General features: G+C 38.2%; 2 protein-coding genes across 8 annotated transcripts in view; one reads left to right on the plus strand and one right to left on the minus strand.

Moving 5' to 3' along the window:
* Positions 1-3,075: 3,075 nt before the first annotated feature.
* On the plus strand, positions 3,076-8,063 carry LOC114052828 (carbonyl reductase [NADPH] 1-like). The gene is made up of 3 exons (XM_027875567.1): positions 3,076-3,543; positions 4,682-4,789; positions 7,047-8,063. Exons 1-3 carry the CDS (start codon positions 3,255-3,257, stop codon positions 7,481-7,483), a joined length of 834 nt encoding a protein of 277 aa, XP_027731368.1. The 5' UTR covers positions 3,076-3,254; the 3' UTR covers positions 7,484-8,063.
* A 2,793-nt stretch (positions 8,064-10,856) lies between these two features.
* Positions 10,857-17,695, minus strand: part of SETD4 (SET domain containing 4) — a 36,119-nt gene continuing 29,280 nt past the window's right edge. For 3 of the 7 annotated variants that reach the window (XM_027875635.1, XM_027875630.1, XM_027875631.1), the window contains exons 9-12: positions 16,282-16,362; positions 15,536-15,659; positions 14,880-14,989; positions 11,156-11,363 (exon numbers count right to left, since the gene is read on the minus strand). In XM_027875635.1, coding sequence (XP_027731436.1) covers positions 11,330-11,363; positions 14,880-14,989; positions 15,536-15,659; positions 16,282-16,362 — 349 coding nt within the window. In that variant the 3' untranslated portion in view covers positions 11,156-11,329. The other 4 variants (XM_027875634.1, XM_027875633.1, XM_027875632.1 and 1 more) reach the window with 4 other exon arrangements.

Raw genomic sequence — 17,695 nt, forward strand, 5'->3', positions numbered from 1 at the left:
GCAGAACCAGGAGAACGTTGTGCACAGTAAGAGCCACATTATGAGATAACTAACTTTGATAGACTTAGCTCTTCTCAGCAAGGCAAGGATCTAAGATATCTTCAAAAAGTCTCATGATGGAAAATGCTATCCACATGCAGAGAAAGAACTATGGAGTTTCAATGCAGATCAATGCATACTATTTACTCTTTTTTTCCCTTCTGTTTTGTTTTATTTCTTCTTTCTTGTGGTTCCTCCTATTGGTTCTAATTCTTCTTTACAACATTACTAATGTGAAAAATATGTTTAATAGGAATGTATATGTAAAGTCTGTATCAGATTGAATGCTGTCTTGGAGAGGGAGGCGGGGAGGGAAGGGAAGAAAATTTAAAATTAAAAAGCTTATGGAAGTGATTGTTGAAAACTAAAAATAAATAAATTAATTAAAATTTTAAAAAAGATTCACCTTTCCTAACAGGCTAACCATACACAGTTTCTTCAACCAATCTTCACATGGCATGATCTCTAATTTTTTCGGCATCCTGGTAACCTCTTCATTCTGTCAACATCATTCCTAAAATGTAGCATCCATAATTTAACACAATATTCCAGATGTCTAATCAGGGAAAAACACAGTGTGATCAATATGCACCTCTTTTTGGAAGCTCTCCCTCTCAATGAAACTTAAGTTTTCAGGCACTCTTTGAAATGTTAAGTTACAGAGCAAGGGTAATATACCAATAAAATCACAAGTTTGGGTTTTTTTTAAAATGTAGATTAGCTTTTTTTCAGTTGTCAAATCACAATGTTGATGTGTTTAGCTTGCACTCCATGCTCTCTCTTTGTTGGTGATCTTTTAACTTTTTTATTCAGAAGTTAATGGACATTGAAAAAAACAGCCATGCTCGAAATACAACATAGAGGATTATACTTTCATTTTATACAGCATCATTTTTAAAAAACATTTAATGCAATGTTTCTTTCAAAGCTTTCTTACTTACATTTTTTTCTGTACTTTGTTCAGTTTTATATTTTCCTTTTTTTTTTTTGCAAGAGATTGGCTTGTCCTATCTCACCCAGGCTGGAAGGGCAACAGTGATTAATGGGCCTGATCCCACTGCTGATAGGAACAGAAACTGCCTTTGGGAATCATTCAAGCCTTCCCGCTTGTGAGGTAGGGGTCTAGAGAGTTGTTATGAACCCCAAGAACAATTTCTAGCAGGAGAGCTAGCAGGATTTGTCTACACCATGCATACATCCAAGTGCGCTTTCATTTTCAACCTGTACATCCAATTGGTTGTCAAGCTAACTCCTTGATTGGTGCAAGTGAGGGAGAACCTCTCCCTTATCCCTGGATGTCCTTGAAGGGATGAGGAAAAGCTCCTTGTAGGAGGTTACACTTGAACTGACCCTTGTAGTGATCATGATTCCATGGGTGTCATGACAGTTCTCCATTCACCACATCACAATGCCTCTCTATACATATACACATATTTGTGTGTGTGTGTGTGTGTGTGTGTGTAATACATATCTTTTAATATAAGTTATTTCCCAACATAATACCTCCCTAGACAATATTGATGACCTATGGATGTCTGTGGATCAAGTTTCTTTAAGGCCTTCACAATGTTTCTCCATCCTATGTTTCCAGGCTGATTCCATGTTATTTTGGCCATATCAGTCCTCTTCCTGGCCTTTCATGATAGTTCATGTATGTGACATGTTGTTGAATGGAACATTCAATCTTCTGCCCCCACATCTTTTCCCCAGCTTTTATCCCATGCCTAGAATGATCTTCCTTCCTTGTACTTTTGCAACCCCTAAATCACTTCAAGGCTCTGCTCAAGCCACCTCTTTCTTTCTTTCTTTCTTTCTTTTTTTTTTGCAAGGCAAGTAGGGTTAAGTGATTTGCCCAGGGTCACAGAGCTAGGAAGTGTCAAGTGTCTGAAGTCAGATTTGAACTCAGGTCGTCCTGACTCCAGGACCAATGCTCTAACCACCTCACCACCAAGCTGTCCCAAGCTTTTTCAAGAGGCTTTTCCTGATTCACCCAGTTGCTAGTGCCCCTTTCCTGTCACTCCCCACATAAATGTGTATTTATTTGGTATAGATCTAATATTTACTTATCTCTGAACATCTTCTATTCCCCCAGAAGGTGTCCTCCCTGAGGGCAGAGACTATTGTAATATATTTTTTCTTAGGGGCAGCTAGGTGGCGCAGTGGATAGAGCACTGGCCCTGAAGTCAGGAGGACCTGAGTTCAAATGTGACCTGAGACCCAACATTTGACATGTACTAGCTGTGTGACCTTAGGCAAGTCACTTAACCCCAATTGCCTCACTATAAAATATATATATATGTACATATACATATATATATATATTTGTTCTTTCAGAACTGAATATAGAGATTGGAACAAGGCAAGTGCTTAATCAATACTTCCTGAAGGGGTGATGCTTTTGCAAACAACAGAAGGTCCAAAACATTCATACTCATAGGAACTTTGCATCCTGCAAAAAGTCACACACCACAGGGAAAGAGGAAATAACTCTGGGCAGGTCAGGCAGTTTCTTGGTGCATATTCCTTAGAATATCTGCAGACATTTAAAGAAGCTTTAATAGTCTTTCTACTCACAAATTCTCACAGCGTAAACTGATAACCTATTGTAGAGATAAATTTTCTGAGATACTTCCCACTAATTCTTTGGAATTTGGGAGTATCTTGGACACTTTCCAAATATTTGGCTCCCTGCTCTGCCATCACACCTGGGTGCATTGAACTAAGACTTTTAGCGGCTCATTAGGCAGAACTTAGTGGGGATTTAAGAGAAACAAATTAGGGGAAAAGCAAATATTTATTAGCTAAATAATTATCCTAGAGAGCTACAGAGGGAGACAAAAGAAAACGCATCAACCCTCTTAGAAGTCCGTGGTTTCTTTTTTTTCCGTTTTGTTCCCCTCCCCGTGCACCCCTCCTGGAATTTAGAAACCTGGGACTGGCTGGCTGCTCTCCCTTCCTTAGTAGAGAGAGACTGGCATGTGTAGGAGAGTGAAGAGAGCACCTGAGAAGTTATTTATTCACCTTCAACAGGTAGTTCTAGGGATGAGGGGAGGTGCTGCGCTAAAGAATGGACTTTATATCCAGTGCCAGCCACAAATTGCAGCTCAAACATCTCGTCACGCTCTCTCCTGCTGCCCAGTCACCTTCTCTGGCTTGCATCCCCAGCAAGCCCCGGCTCAGTATCTTGCACTTCCTGCACTCTACAGCCCCGAGTCATGTCTTCCAGCAGCAGAGTGGCCGTGGTGACCGGCAGTAACAAGGGGATTGGCTTGGCCATCGTGCGCGATCTGTGCAAGAAATTCCCCGGGGACGTGATTCTCACCGCCAGGAATCCGACCCTGGGCCAGGAGGCGGTGAAGAAGCTGAAGGAGGAGGGACTGAACCCTGTTTTCCACCAGCTGGACATCAATGACCTGCAGAGCATTCAGACCCTGCGGGAATTTCTCAAGGAGCGGTATGGGGGCTTGGATGTGCTGGTCAACAATGCTGGGATAGCCTTCAAAGGTACGAACTTGCGTGTAAATGAAAATCACTAAAATTTATTGATTGTACTCATTGTAAAATACAGAACTCCTCACTCCAGGGAGAAAAAGTAGCTACAGGTTGTTAATGCGTTCTGTTGTTGTTCAGTGTTATTCGACTCTTCCTGGGGTTTTCTCTGCAAAAATACCGGAGTGGTTTCGTGGAGAACCAGTGGATTAAGGCAAACAGAGGTTAAGTGACTTGCCCAAGGTCACAGGGTAGTAAGTGTCTAGGGTTGAATTTGAACTTCCCTCTTCCTAATTCCAGGACACGCCCTCAATCCACTGATCCATCTATTTGATCCTACCTGGAGAAATTTTTTCTATCATTTTGTTTATATCTCCTATTAATCTACTGGTGTAAGTGTTATAGCCTTCTAAGGAGAGTGTTGGCAGCTTAGTACATACAGTTACTTTTGTGTGTGTTATATCCCCACTGGTGTTGTTTGCACATAAAGTTTCTTCAATAAATGCTTGTTGAATTGAAGTTGTTGAATATTTGTAATTAACAAAACATTTCTGAATTTCACAAGGTATCAAAGTCCCAGGAGGTTTTTGGGTAGGTAATGTTACTGTATTTATTTTGTATAGATCTAATATTTACTTATCTCTGAACATCTTCTATTCCCCCAGAAGGTACAGTACATATCCTGTTCATGTAATCATAAATTGCATTTCTATGTATGCTTTCTCTGAGAAGTTTAAGCCTCAACCAAGACTTTCAAACTGGCTATTTAATGCACCAACTACTCTGGGCATTTTGGTGAGCTTTTCTTTTTTCCTTCCACTCTAAGGGTCTTAGCTGAGAGAGCACAGGGCCTGGAGTCAGGAACATCAGAGTTCAGCTATAGCTTCAGACACTTACTACCTGTCTGACCTTGGGCAAATCACTTAACACTGGTTGCCTCAGGCTGCTTAACTGTAATATGGGTATAATAAAGGCACCTACCTGGAAGCTTTGTTGTGAGATAATTGTGTCTGTCACATAGTAGGAACTATATAAATACTTATCTCCCTTCTTTTAAAGTTAGGTGAATTTCTTTGCTGCAAGTGTTCAGTTTGATTACTGTAACTTACTCTTCATTTTCTTCTTTCTTCCCCTCCCCCTCTTTTCTTTTTAGAGTCTGATACCACACCTTTTCCTATTCAAGCTGAGGTGACACTGCAAACCAACTTTTTTGGCACCAGAGCTGTATCTGCAGAATTATTGCCTCTGATAAAACCCCAAGGTAAATTCAGTATTTGGAATGAGTTCAAAACCTGCCCCAGACACTTCACACTTACTAGCTGTGTGACCCTGGACAAATCACTTAACCCAATTACCTAGAAAAAAAAAAAAAAAAAGGAAAACTTGGTAAGAGATCCAACTATGAAAAGTCATCCCAAGGATATTTAAGGATGAAAAACTTGCAAAAATTATTATGACAATCTTTATCTTTCTGGTATGGTTGGTCAGACTAGACACTTTTGAGTGGTCATAGATCTGTTTCAGGAAGCTTGTAAATGTTTTAAGGCAATCAGCACAATGTCATCCACAGAAATATCTAGAGAATCTCTCAACAACTTGAACACTATGCTGATCTCCATTATCATAAGATACCTCTCCCTTTTTACGGCTCACCTAACTTTTATGATAAGAAGGTCATTGAAAAGGATTACATAATTTTTGTTGTGACATCTTCCAAGAAATCAAGTATTGTCCATATATATCTACACATGTATGTGCATGTATATGTATATATACTTATATATTCCATTCACAAGCTATATGTACATGTATACATATATATATGGACAAACACAAATTTCCTCAAGACACTCTACCCTGACCTTTTTTCTTTTTCAATTATAGCCTGACAGTACACCTGAATTGTCTGTCTCAGATAGAGATAGAGATTTATATACTCTCAGGCCCTAAGTTAAAGAAAAGGAAAGGAACAAGCTGGAACACTTTTGAGAAATTACAGAGCTCTTTTAATGACCACAAGCTTCCCATAAAAGCAGAGATCCATTTTTTAAAAAGAAAATTTTTGGACCCATTTTTTAGTGCCAACATTTTGCAATTGTTGCTATATGGCAATGTCACAGAATCCAGCAGTCTCCAAAGGATTAAAAAATTACTACTCCATGAAAGGCAGTAGAGAAGTTCCTGATGGGTATTAGCAGTCTGAAACATCAAACCAGTGAGGAATTCCAGAGATCTGTGAAAGAGCACTTATGGAATAAGCAGAGAAGATGGGCTAGTCATGTGGTGACAGTAAAGAGTGACAGATAAACAGTCAGAATGAAGTCAGGAGAAAATGAGGAAGGTTTCTGGCAAAATCCATAGGACCTCCCCTCGCCCTAAACAAATGGAGAGACATGAATAAAGGTAATGCAGGGGATGGTTAGGGTGTTTGTTGGAGGGAACTTCTGAAACAGTTGGATGACAGATTCATTTGACACAAATTGCTAGTGGACCTCTCATCTCATCCATCTGGGTATGACTTCCAGCATTATAGATTACAATCCATTTATGCCTTCTCATTTTCTGTGTTCTTTGTCGGTTACAGTAATTTTTAAAATTAAATATCTTTATTTTCTTACTGGAATACAAAGGGTAACATTGAAAAAAAAAGGCTTCATGGCTACTACCAAGGTATCACTATTGACGTAGTGGCTTCTAATTCAAATTCCATGGGAGGACTTTGGCATTTGGACACCTCCACAAATTGTTTCAGAGGCTAGGTTACTCTCCCTGTAGATAATCCCAGCAAAACAATGGAAAGACAATTACGAAAGCTACATGATTTGGCTGGGATTTTCTACAGGGAGAATAACCTAACCTCTGAACTACCAGTTCTAAAAGGTAGAGCTAGTGTCCACTAGTGAGAAGGACCCAGGTGTCAGTAAATGTTTTTATAAGCCATCATAAGGACTTGGGGGGGGAGGGTACCTTCTCTTATTTCTACGCAGCATCACCTACTTACTTCTAGACATGTGACAGCTATCAATCAAAGGATCCTTTTTGCTTATTGCCATTTTAAAGACAGATGCAAATACATCTTAATAGGGCTAAGGCCTATGAGATCTATAGATCAATTTCATGATTTTATAATCAGTTTGACTGGAAATTTCCTCTCATTCTATTAGAAGAGTGTTTAATCAAACATTGATTAAATATCGATAGGCAGGTTCAATTCTTCCATGCAACATTGCCATCTATGTTCATATACTCAAATTTAGCATTGTACCTGGCACATAGAAAGCACTTTATGTTTTTTTCCATTTGTTTCATTTATTATTCCTTTGCAAAATGATTTTTAGATGTGTGGACAAATAAACCATAGTTCCCCATCCTAACAAAAAAAAAGCTCCATCTTCAGCTAGTAAAAATGTATAGGTATCTCACAATACCATGAAGAAATAACTATAAACTTTGAATGCTTTCAAAGAATGATTGTAAGAAGTATATGACAAAGGATGTCTCCATATGTTTTATCACAGGTAGAGTGGTGAATGTTTCTAGCATGATGAGTGCATTCGCTCTTAAAAAATGCAGCCCAGAACTGCAGCAGAAGTTTAGGAGTGACACAATCACAGAGGAAGAGTTGGTGGGGCTCATGAACAAGTCTGTGGAAGATGCAAAGAAGGGAGTGCATGAGAAGGAAGGTTGGCCTAACACTGCTTATGGAACGTCCAAGATTGCAGTCACTGTCTTGTCAAGAATCCAAGCCAGGCAACTGAATGAGCAGAGGAAAGGTGATAACATTCTTCTGAATGCCTGCTGCCCAGGATGGGTAAGAACTGACATGGGAGGAATCAATGCTGCCAAAAGTGTAGAGGAAGGAGCTGAAACCCCAGTTTATTTGGCTCTTTTACCTCCAGGTGTTACAGAACCTCATGGCCAGTTTGTGTCAGAGAAAAAGGTTGAAAAATGGTAAATTTGTGAATCTATTCTAGTGATACTTTAGTGTTATACATGTTGGATTTGATTTAAAAATTTACATTTATAAAGAAATAAAAAGAAAAGTACATTTTGTGCCTTTACTAATTGTCACAGCTAATTCCTATAAGGTGTTCTCCTTGAGTTGCCTACTAATTATGTGAGAGATTTGTAATGACTGAGATTTCTAATGATTCAATATTTGTAATAGTGGAAAAACATGCAAAATTCAGATTCCCTAAATGGAATAAAAAGTTTTCAAAGGCTACCAATAAATCACTAAGTACTCTGAAATTTTACTCATTCCTGATCAAGTTTTACATACAGAATCTGCTTCATCACAGAAATAGGTAATGCATGCAGGTTTCTTATGCTGGGGAAATGCCAGTATGACAAGTCAACACAACTGGGTTCAGGGGGCACATGTGTGCTTTGGGGCATTAACTGGGCCATTCCTTACAGGCTGTCAGGGTGATCTTCAGGTAGAATAACTTTCTGATGCCATATTGCAAGCTACCTCTATTACAAAGCTTCCTTCTATGGGAATGCAAGGCTTCTCTTATAATTCCCAAGATTCTTTGTAAATTTGAAGATCTCTTGACTGGTATTAATGCATTTTGGCAGATTACTCATTTAAGCATACTCCTTCACAAAAATTTCTGTTCAAAAAAAATGTAGAGTTAAATGCATATGGGCCATATTGGGAGAAATTGTAGCTCAAAGACAAATAGGCAAATCAAGCTCAATCAGTGTAGTGGAAAGAGTAGAGGATTTTTAATTAAAATTTGGGTTTAAATCCCAAGTCTGCTACTTACTATGTGATCATTTAACTTCCTATGAACCTTAGCAACTAACTCTCAGCCTAAACAGGCTTCTGTGTGAACCACAGGATCCCATGAGACCCTACCTATACAGGATCAAGGTAGTAGTTATTTAAAGGTTAAGCTGTAGTTGGGAGGCATAAGAAAATTATTTGACTTTGTATGGTTTTTCTGGGACTCTTCTCTTTTAATTTTTTTTTTCTATTTGATCCTGTAAAGTTTTATACCAGGGCTGCCAAACCAAGATCATGCCCTCAGTTACATACATTATGTGTTTTATTGTTAATTAAGGTGTTTAATCTGTGCTCAATTAAGTAGATACTGCCCCTCTCGATGGAAAAGAAAATAACTCCACGATAATTTCAGTGAGATTGTTATTTGCATGTTTTTTATAAGGGGCCTTCCTATGATTTTGTATGGAGAGAAGGTCTTTTGATTTCTTGGGAGTGGGGGTGGGGCAGCAAGGAGATAGAATCACAGGTTAATATTTTGAACTATTTTTACCCTGAAGTCAGAGGACACAGGGTCTTAAGCTTGGCCTCTTAATAAACCTTCATTATAATAAATAATAAATTTAATTATACTATTATTTATCCTTTTGATGTTATATATAATGAAATATTATGTAATTAATCATATAATTAATGAACTTTCATGAAGCTTCTACTCTAGGTCTTCCCACTGGTCCTGGAAAAGTGAACTAAATCCAGGTCAGTAGTCAATGGAGCCCCTCAGGGTAATGATTGTTGCTTCAATTTGTCCTCCCATAAAGTAGCTCCTTAATACTTTGCAATTCTGTTACTGCCACTCTGCACCTCATTCAGTGTGGGGAAGAGCAGCTGACCACTGAATGTTCTGGGGAATGTAAGAGAAGGCCAGGACCTGCCAGGAGGTGAAACTGCAGGCCCCCCACGGCACAGCCTGAGACTGTGCAGGGAATGTCCCCACCCAGGGAGAGGCAAGAAGCTGGAGACTGATTCAGCTGAGCCAGAAGGGAGCCCGCCTAACCTATCCCTAGTTGCTGTTCTCCCTTGACTCACTGAATGCTTCCTGTTGTCTTCTGGGACCTTTAGGTTCAGATTTACGAAAACTAGAAGAGCTTCTAAGCAAACAAGAGAGAGGTTCACAAAAAGCAAAATAAATTATTTTGAATTTGAATGAATGATTTTAACACATAAAATTTCAAAGTGTATGTACAATCAAAACCAACTCATCTAAACTTGAAAGAGGAGATAACTGGGAAAAACCCTGGCAGCAAATTTCTCTGATAAAACTTTCCTTTCTTAGATATATAAGGAATTGATTCAGGTTTTGAATAAGTCTGTCTCCACTGACAATTTGCCAAAGGGAGTGAATGGTCAGCTCTCAAAGGGAAAAAAAAAGCTAGTTAAAACCCCATGAAAACATGCTCAAAATCATTAGAAATTAAAGTTTACTTCAAAGCAATTCTGAGATTCCTTCTATGACCATACATTAAAATTCACCTCATGAAAGCAAAAAGTTGAAATGGTAAACACATTTTTGAATGACCACAATGCAATAAAAATCCTCCCCAATGAAAACACATTGAAATGAAAAAATGGATTTTTTCCACTTAATAGTAAAATTTTATCTTTTTTCTAATTCCATTTAAAGATAGTTTTCCACATTCACTTTTATAAGATTTTGAGTTCCAATTTTTCCCCTTCCCTGCTCCCCAAGATGGCAAGCATTCTGATATAGGCTATACATGTACAATCATATCAAACATATTTCCACATTAGTCATGTTGTGAAAGAAGAATCAGAGGAAAGGGAAAAACCACAAGAAAGAAAAAAAAAAGGAGAAAATAGTATGCTTTGATCTGCATTTAGATTCCATAGTTCTTTCTCTGGATGTGGACAGTATTTTCCTTTATGAGTCTTTTGGATTTGTCTTAGATCATTGTATTGCTGGAAAGAGCTAAGTCTATCAAAGTTGGTCATCACACAAGGTTGCTGTTGCTGTGTACAATGTCTCCTGGTTCTGCTCACTTCACTCAGCATCAGTCCATACAAGTTTTTCCAGATTTGTCTGAAGTCTGCCTGCTCATCATTTCTTATAGCACAATAGTATTCCATTACATTCATATACCTCAACTTGTTCAGCCATTCCCCAATGGATGGGCATCCTCTCAATTTCCAATTCTTGGCCACCACAAAAAGAGCTGCTATAAATATTTTTGTACATGTGGATCCTTTTCCCATTTTTGTGATCTCTTTGGGAAATAGCCCTAGAAGTGGTATTGCTGGATCAAAGGGTATGCATAGTTTGGTTGCCCTTTGGGCATAAGTCCAAATTGCTCTCCAGAACATTTAGATCAGTTCACAACTCCACCAACAATGCATCAGTATTTCAATTTTCCCACATCTTCTCCAACATTTATTATTTTCCTTTGTCATATTGGCCAATTGGACAGGTGAGGTGGTACCACAGAGTTGTTTTAATTGGCATTTCTCTAATCAATAGTGATTTAGAGTATTTTTTTCATATGACTATACATAGTCTTAATTTCCTCATTTGAAAACTGTCTGCTCATATTCTTTGACCATTTATCAATTGGGGAATCACTTGTATTCTTATAAATTTGACTCTGTTCTCCATATATTGTACAAATAAGGTCTTTATTAGAGTCACTGGCTGTAATAATTGTTTCTCAGTTCTCTGATTTCCTTCTAATCATGGCTGCATTGGCTTTATTTTTGCAAAAACTGAAAAAAATTGATTTTTCAATCAAGATGTTTCAATTTTCAAATTAGGCAATTCTAATTCTGCTCCATCTTAGCTTCAGTGCTTCCACCCATGGCTCTTAATTCTGCCATCTGCAGGGAATAAAATCATATCCACAAGAGAGCAATTGAAATACCTGGAAAACAGTTAGTATGTCTCCCCTAAGGATTCTCTTTTCCTCAAAGTTTAACCATACACACAGTTCCTTCAACCAAACTTTACATGGCACAGTCTCCAATTTTGTCAGCATCCTGGTAACCTCTTCTAGATAGGTTTCATTCTGTCAAAATCCTTCCCAAAATGTGGCATCTATAATGTAACACAATATTTCAGATGTCTAATTGGAGAAAAGCACAATGTGATTAATATATACCTCATTTTGGATGCTATCTCCCTCTTAATAAAGCTTAAGTTTGCAGGCAACTCTAAAATTCTAAGTGACAATTTATAGCGGTAGGAGTTTCCTCAAGGGAAATTTACCAATAAAATCACTAGTTTGGTGTTTAAAAAAAAACCACAACTTTTTTTTAGCTGTCAAATTACAATGCTGACATGTTTAGCTGACACTCCATGCTCTCACTTTGTTAGTATCTTTTAACTGTTTTATTGAGAAGTTAATGGACATTGAAAAAAACATAGTCATATTCCAGGGGTGGGGAACTTGCAGGCTTGAGGCCACATGTGGCCCTCTAGGTCCTCAAGTGTGGCCTTTTGACTGAATCCAAACTTCATAGATGCACCCCTGCCATATACAAAGTACAACATAGAGGATTATCCTTCCATTATGTACTTTTAAAAAGTATTTAATTCAATGTTATTTTCAAAGTTGTCTTGCGTGTGTTTTCTTCTGTACTTTCTTCAGTTTTATTCTCTTTTTTTTCTTTTTAACATTTTTTTTTTTTTAAAAGAGATTGGCTTTTTCTATCTCACCCAGGCTGGAAGTGCAACAGTGATTCATGGGCCCAGTCCCACTGTTGACTGGAACAGACACTTCCTTTGGGAATCAGTCAACTCTTCCTATCTACTTACTAGCTAAGTGTCCAGGTGAGATGTTTTGATCCTCAAGAACAATTTCTAGGAGAGCTAGCCTCAGTTTTAGCTCTCAGGATATGTCTACACCATGCATGCATACATCCAAATGTGCTTACATTTTCAACCAGTACAACCAATTGGTTGTCAAGCTAACTCCTTGATTACTGCAATAGAGGGAGAACCTCTCCCTTATCCCTGAACGGCCCTCAGGGGGATAAGGATTGAACTCTGAAGCCATCATCATTCCATGGGTGTGTATATGTATGTGACACCCTCCCCCAACACAAACACTCATATCCGGATGACACCATCATCACTCATCACTTGCTGCTAGCATGAAATACACTCTAGTGACAGGTATGAGCAAAGGTACAAAAAGGACAGGACAAAAGGAAGAGTTGGGTTAAAATACAGACTAGAAAAAAGGAGTAGTGGGGCAGCTAGGTGGCGCAGTGGATACAGCACCAGCCCTGGATTCAGGGGTACCTGAGTTCAAATCCGGCCTCAGACACATAACACTTACTAGCTGTGTGACCCTGGGCAAGTCACTTAACCCCACTGCCTAGCAAAAAAATAAGAAAAAGAAAAAAAGGGAGTAGCCTGAGATAAGCATTGGAAATCAGGTTAAAGTCATCTTGCGCAATGACTCTGAACGCCATTGTATTTATACATAACTTGCTAGGAAATAAGAAGCCATAAAAGGGTTTTGAATAGAGAAGTCACTATCCCCTCAGAGCTTTATCAAGATAGCTCAGGCAGAGGTGTGAAGGAGCTCAACCAAATGAAGAGGGATATAACCAACCTTTGGGAGCTCAACCAAAAGTGAGGAAAGATGGGTGGGGCTGTCTCTAGATAATTCTCTAAACCTCAAGTGCCTTTTAGAGTGGACCTGAGGGTAAATTACTGGAGATGACCCCGATCTTGACCTTGAAGCCAAAGCTCACTCCACTCTTTGGGGAAAGACTGTTGGGGAGAAAAGATGCTAATTTAATACTAAAATGACTTTTACCTGTGGCAAGTGAATTGTACATTCAGCTTGTATCTTTTTTAAATGGTTTCCATGCATCTTGAAAATGTGAGTTGCTTTCATTTTGTAAAGATGCTCAGTAGAGGACATGAGATTACACATGTTCAGGGGCCTCTAACACATTCCCTCATTTTCTTCTTCCTTATACTTTTCCTTGAAGCATTAGCTCTTTCTGTACATATATGTGGCTGTAAGGATGGGTTTATACACATCCCTATATATGTGAACACATATCTGTGTGCATGCACATATGTGGACATGTATGTGCACATACACAGCTAGGGAAAGAGATTGGACTTGTGATTTAACTCATGCTAAGCTCCCAGTGAGGAATTTCCTGTACCGATGCAAATCAGCTCCTCTGTAACTTAGTTTTAGAAAGCTGCCTAGAGCATGGAGAGCTTACCTGGCTTACCCAGAATCATAGTCTGTATATATCAGAGGCAAGACTCTAACTCAGATCTTCCTGGCTCCAAGGACAACTCTGCATCCACTACATCACACTGTCTCTCTATACAAATACACCTCTGTGTGTGTGTGTGTGTGTGTGTGTGTGTGTGTGTGTGTGTGATTTCTCAACATAATGCCTCTCCAGATCATTCTTCATAACATAAAAGAACACAAGCAAAACCAGCTACATCTGATGGCACATGTCCCATCTACATTCAGAGTGTCCTACCTCTCTACCAAGAAAAGGCACATGTGTTTCATCATCTGTTCTCAGGGCCAAGACTGGTCATCATAATTAATCAGAGTTTGCGTGACTTTCAAATCTTTTTTGTTTACATTATTGTAGTCACTGTCTATATAAGTCTTATTCTAAAGGCACAAAGACCAATTTTCTCTGTCTATATATAACATATATGCATGTAGATGTATGTATAGACAGTGTTTCGGTTCTTTGTTATCTCTTAATATATTACCATGTATCATCATTATATGTAATATATCATCATATTTTATTATATATTATGTTAATATATATTATGGTAATATGCAAATATTTAATATAATTAGTATATCAATAGAATCCTCAATTAACATAATAAAATATTTACTATGCTAATAATATATGTATATTGTGTGTTTGTGTTTTTAAGTGGTAAAAAAGAATTAGAGACAAGAGGATGCCTGTGGTTCAGGTTTCTCTAAGCCCTTCACAATGTTGCTCCAACCTGTATTTTCAGGCTGCTTCCACATTACTTTGGCCACATCAGCACTTTTCCTGGCCTTTTATGATAGTGCATATATGGGATATCTTGCTGAATGAGACATTGAACCTTCTGCCTCCATATTTTTTCCCTAGCTATCATCCCTTACCTACAATGGTCTTCTTCCTTCCTTGTACTTTTACAGCCCTTAAACCCCTTCAAGGCTCTGCTCAAGCAACCTCTTTCAAGAGGCTTTTCTGATTCACCCTATTGCTAGTGCCCCTTTCCTGTCACTCCCCACATAAATGTGTATTTATTTTGTATACATTGAATATTTACTTATCGCTGAACATCTCCTACCTCCCCCAGGAGAAGGTATCCTCCCTGAGGGTGAGGACTATCTTACTTTTACATTTGTTCTTTCAGCACTGAACACAGAGATTGGAACATAGCAAGTGCTTAATAAATGCTTCTGGAAGGGGTGATGTTTTTGCAAACAAAAGAAGATCCAAAACATTCATAACCAAACGCAGCCTTCATTCTGCAAAAAGTCACACACCACAGAGAAAGAAGAAATAACTCTGGGCAGGTCACGTGGTTTCTTGGTGCACATGCCTTAGAATATCTGCAGACCCTTGAAGAAGCTTTAGTTCTTCTACCCACAGATTCTCAACCAAAGTTAACTGGTCTTTCAGGGCTGCTTCCTCATCCTTCATATGGGAAATCTAGAAATGATGTAAGTATCAATATTAGTAATAATTTCAGAAGAATTTTCCAATGACTGAGTTGTCTTAGGAACATAATATAAATAGTTCAACCCACTGTGCTGCAAAAATATCATGACACAACTCAAGCTTCTTATTTTTTACATGAACATTATGCTTTTTTGTTCATAAGAATTTTAAAATAATAATTTTAAAGCATTTTACTACAAGGGTTTGGCCAAAGCATTATTTAAACTGAAGGCTTCTATTACTGTGGAAAAGTGTGAGAATCACTGTTTTAATGGAAGACCAAAGCAATTCCTAAACACAAAATGTTTGCACTATAAAGCTCTATTGAGATGTGCAAATACATATGCTATTAAATCTCCATGTTCCTTCCACGTGCAAAAATATTCCTGCAACCTTGTTTTATTAAAAGCAACTAAATACCACTCCAAAGTATACTATTCATATTTCACATTCACATATTTCACGTGCAGATAAAACAGAATAGTTTAACCCAACTAGGATTTTTTAAATAAAGAATGCTGTGTTTTAGAAATATACCTTCTGAAGTGCAGTTTTGGCATCTTCTATATAATAAGAGCATATTTTTCTGGACCAGACAAAACTCTTCCATTCATTTGTGTTTGAAATTACTTCACCAAGAAGCACTTTCTTCCAGCATGTACTAGAACCGAAATATTTAACATGGTAACATTAGCAGCACTTACAAGAAGGGAAACATAAAAGCTATGCCTCAATACAAACCCACAAGATCTTTCTTATTTTCTTCTAAACGTATTGTATATATTTGTATTTACACACTTTATATTTATGTTATATATACTTTTAACTACTTTAAAAATGTTTGTCTCCTGATCAGAATTTAAATTCTTTGTAAATCGGGATTGTACATGTGTTCTTTGAATTTGTATCCCCAATGCATTAATATAGTGCCTGACATACAGTAGGCACTTAATACATGCTTGCTGACTGATCAATGTCTCTTGTCCTCCAAATTGAAGCTGGTGATAACAAGTACAAAGACAAATGAAGTCTTGGTTTCTAAATGAGCAATATAGGGGCAGCTAGGTGGCGCAGTGGATAGAGCACCGGCCCTGAAGTCAGGAGGCCCTGAGTTCAAATTCGGCCTCAGACCAAACACTTGACACTTACTAACTGTGTGACCCTGGGCAAGTTACTTAACCCCAATTGCCTTAAAAAAAAAAAAAGAAAGAAAAAACAAAAAACAAAAAAGTAAATGAACAATATATTCAATCACATATTGAGAACGCAACTCGGAAACTTACAATTCATCTGCTCCAAGACATAACAACTTAAGGGCTGTAAGCAGTCTCCAAGATGGCCCATCCCATCCAAAAGTTAAATTCCTAAAGAACAAAAATAACCATCAGTGGTAGAAATTATAAGTTCTTCACTGCAGCATACTATGACAAACCATTATGGCAATTTTCTTTAAGATCCTGCTTAACAATATGTGGCCTATGATCTTGGGCCAAAGGAAAAGGCAGAAAAAGTCACAAATGTGTAAAAGCAAAATGATAGATAGAATCAGAATAAATAAAGCATTTATTAAGCACTTACTCTATGCCAGGCACTGAGAATACAAATACAAGCAAAAAGAAAGATAGGTCCTACCCTCAAGGACCTTACATCCTAATAGGGGAAAACAATATGTGAAAAGGAACTGGAGATTAGGGAGATGGGAAGAAGCTAACTATGTAGGGGCAAGGTGAGAAAACAGTCCAGAAAATCAGGAACTGAGCTGGGTTCCAGGTGAGCATAATTTGTGTGGATACTCCTTCAGAAGAATTCACTGATCAGAAGAGACTGCAGTTGTCAGAGGATAACAGTTCATTTCAGAGTGAGAAAAAATCAGCTATATTAAGGGGATAAGGCTAGGGAGGTGGAGAACAAATGACACGAATAATCCAAAAGCATTTACTCTTTGATTTGGAATATATTTTATAGCAGATTTACTCAATAATTCAAATGGATCTGTGATACCCATGAATACCCATGAGGGCATTCCTTCCAATTACGGAGGTCAGAGCCAAACCATGCCTGCCTACTATGTGACACTTGTCCGTGTTTTTCCATACATTCTCCAGAGCAGATCCACCCAGCACACTGGTGGGGGGGCCTTCATTCTCGTCTTAACTTTACATCAACCATATCAAGAGGAGCCATCCAGATTGTACACTGCAGTACAGTGAAGACTGTGATGACTTGGAGGTAAGAAAACTTGGGTTTATATCATGGCTCTGACAATTAATTACCAGTTGGGTGACCTCGAACAAGTCTCTTCACTTCTCTGGGTCTCAATTTCTGCATCTGGAAAATGAGATGGTTGGACTTGATGACCTCTAATGTAGCTTCTAGCTCTGTACTTATAATCTGTGAACTCTGGTTCCCAACACAAGCACCCATTATTTTTTCTTATTATACACTTGTCCTTAGCGGTTTGTGACTCAACCACCAAATTGGTGGCTACTATTGAAACTAAAAAGATGGCCCTTCAAAGAAAATGGTTGGATCATTAAAATAACTTTGCAATTTTCCAAAGTTAATAAAGCCTCCTCTTCCAATTCTATGACCAATTCAAAGTCCATTTGCAGTGTATACACACCAATGGACTAGTTTTACAGGTTGTTCACCCAAATGAATGTCACAGCCTGGACAATAGGTCATTCATTCTTTATC

Source organism: Vombatus ursinus, unplaced genomic scaffold, assembly GCF_900497805.2.
Source record: "Vombatus ursinus unplaced genomic scaffold, bare-nosed wombat genome assembly UNPS02014809.1, whole genome shotgun sequence".
NCBI lineage: Eukaryota > Metazoa > Chordata > Mammalia > Diprotodontia > Vombatidae > Vombatus > Vombatus ursinus.

What these genes read in the sequence shown, in the direction of transcription:
- LOC114052828 (XM_027875567.1), top strand. Translation starts at nt 3,255, where the DNA reads ATGTCTTCCAGCAGCAGAGTGGCCGTGGTGACCGGCAGTAACAAGGGG. An exon ending in TGCTGGGATAGCCTTCAAAG is followed by an intron (nt 3,544 to 4,681) that starts GTACGAACTTGC and finishes TTTTCTTTTTAG; the next exon opens with AGTCTGATACCACACCTTTT. An exon ending in GCCTCTGATAAAACCCCAAG is followed by an intron (nt 4,790 to 7,046) that starts GTAAATTCAGTA and finishes GTTTTATCACAG; the next exon opens with GTAGAGTGGTGAATGTTTCT.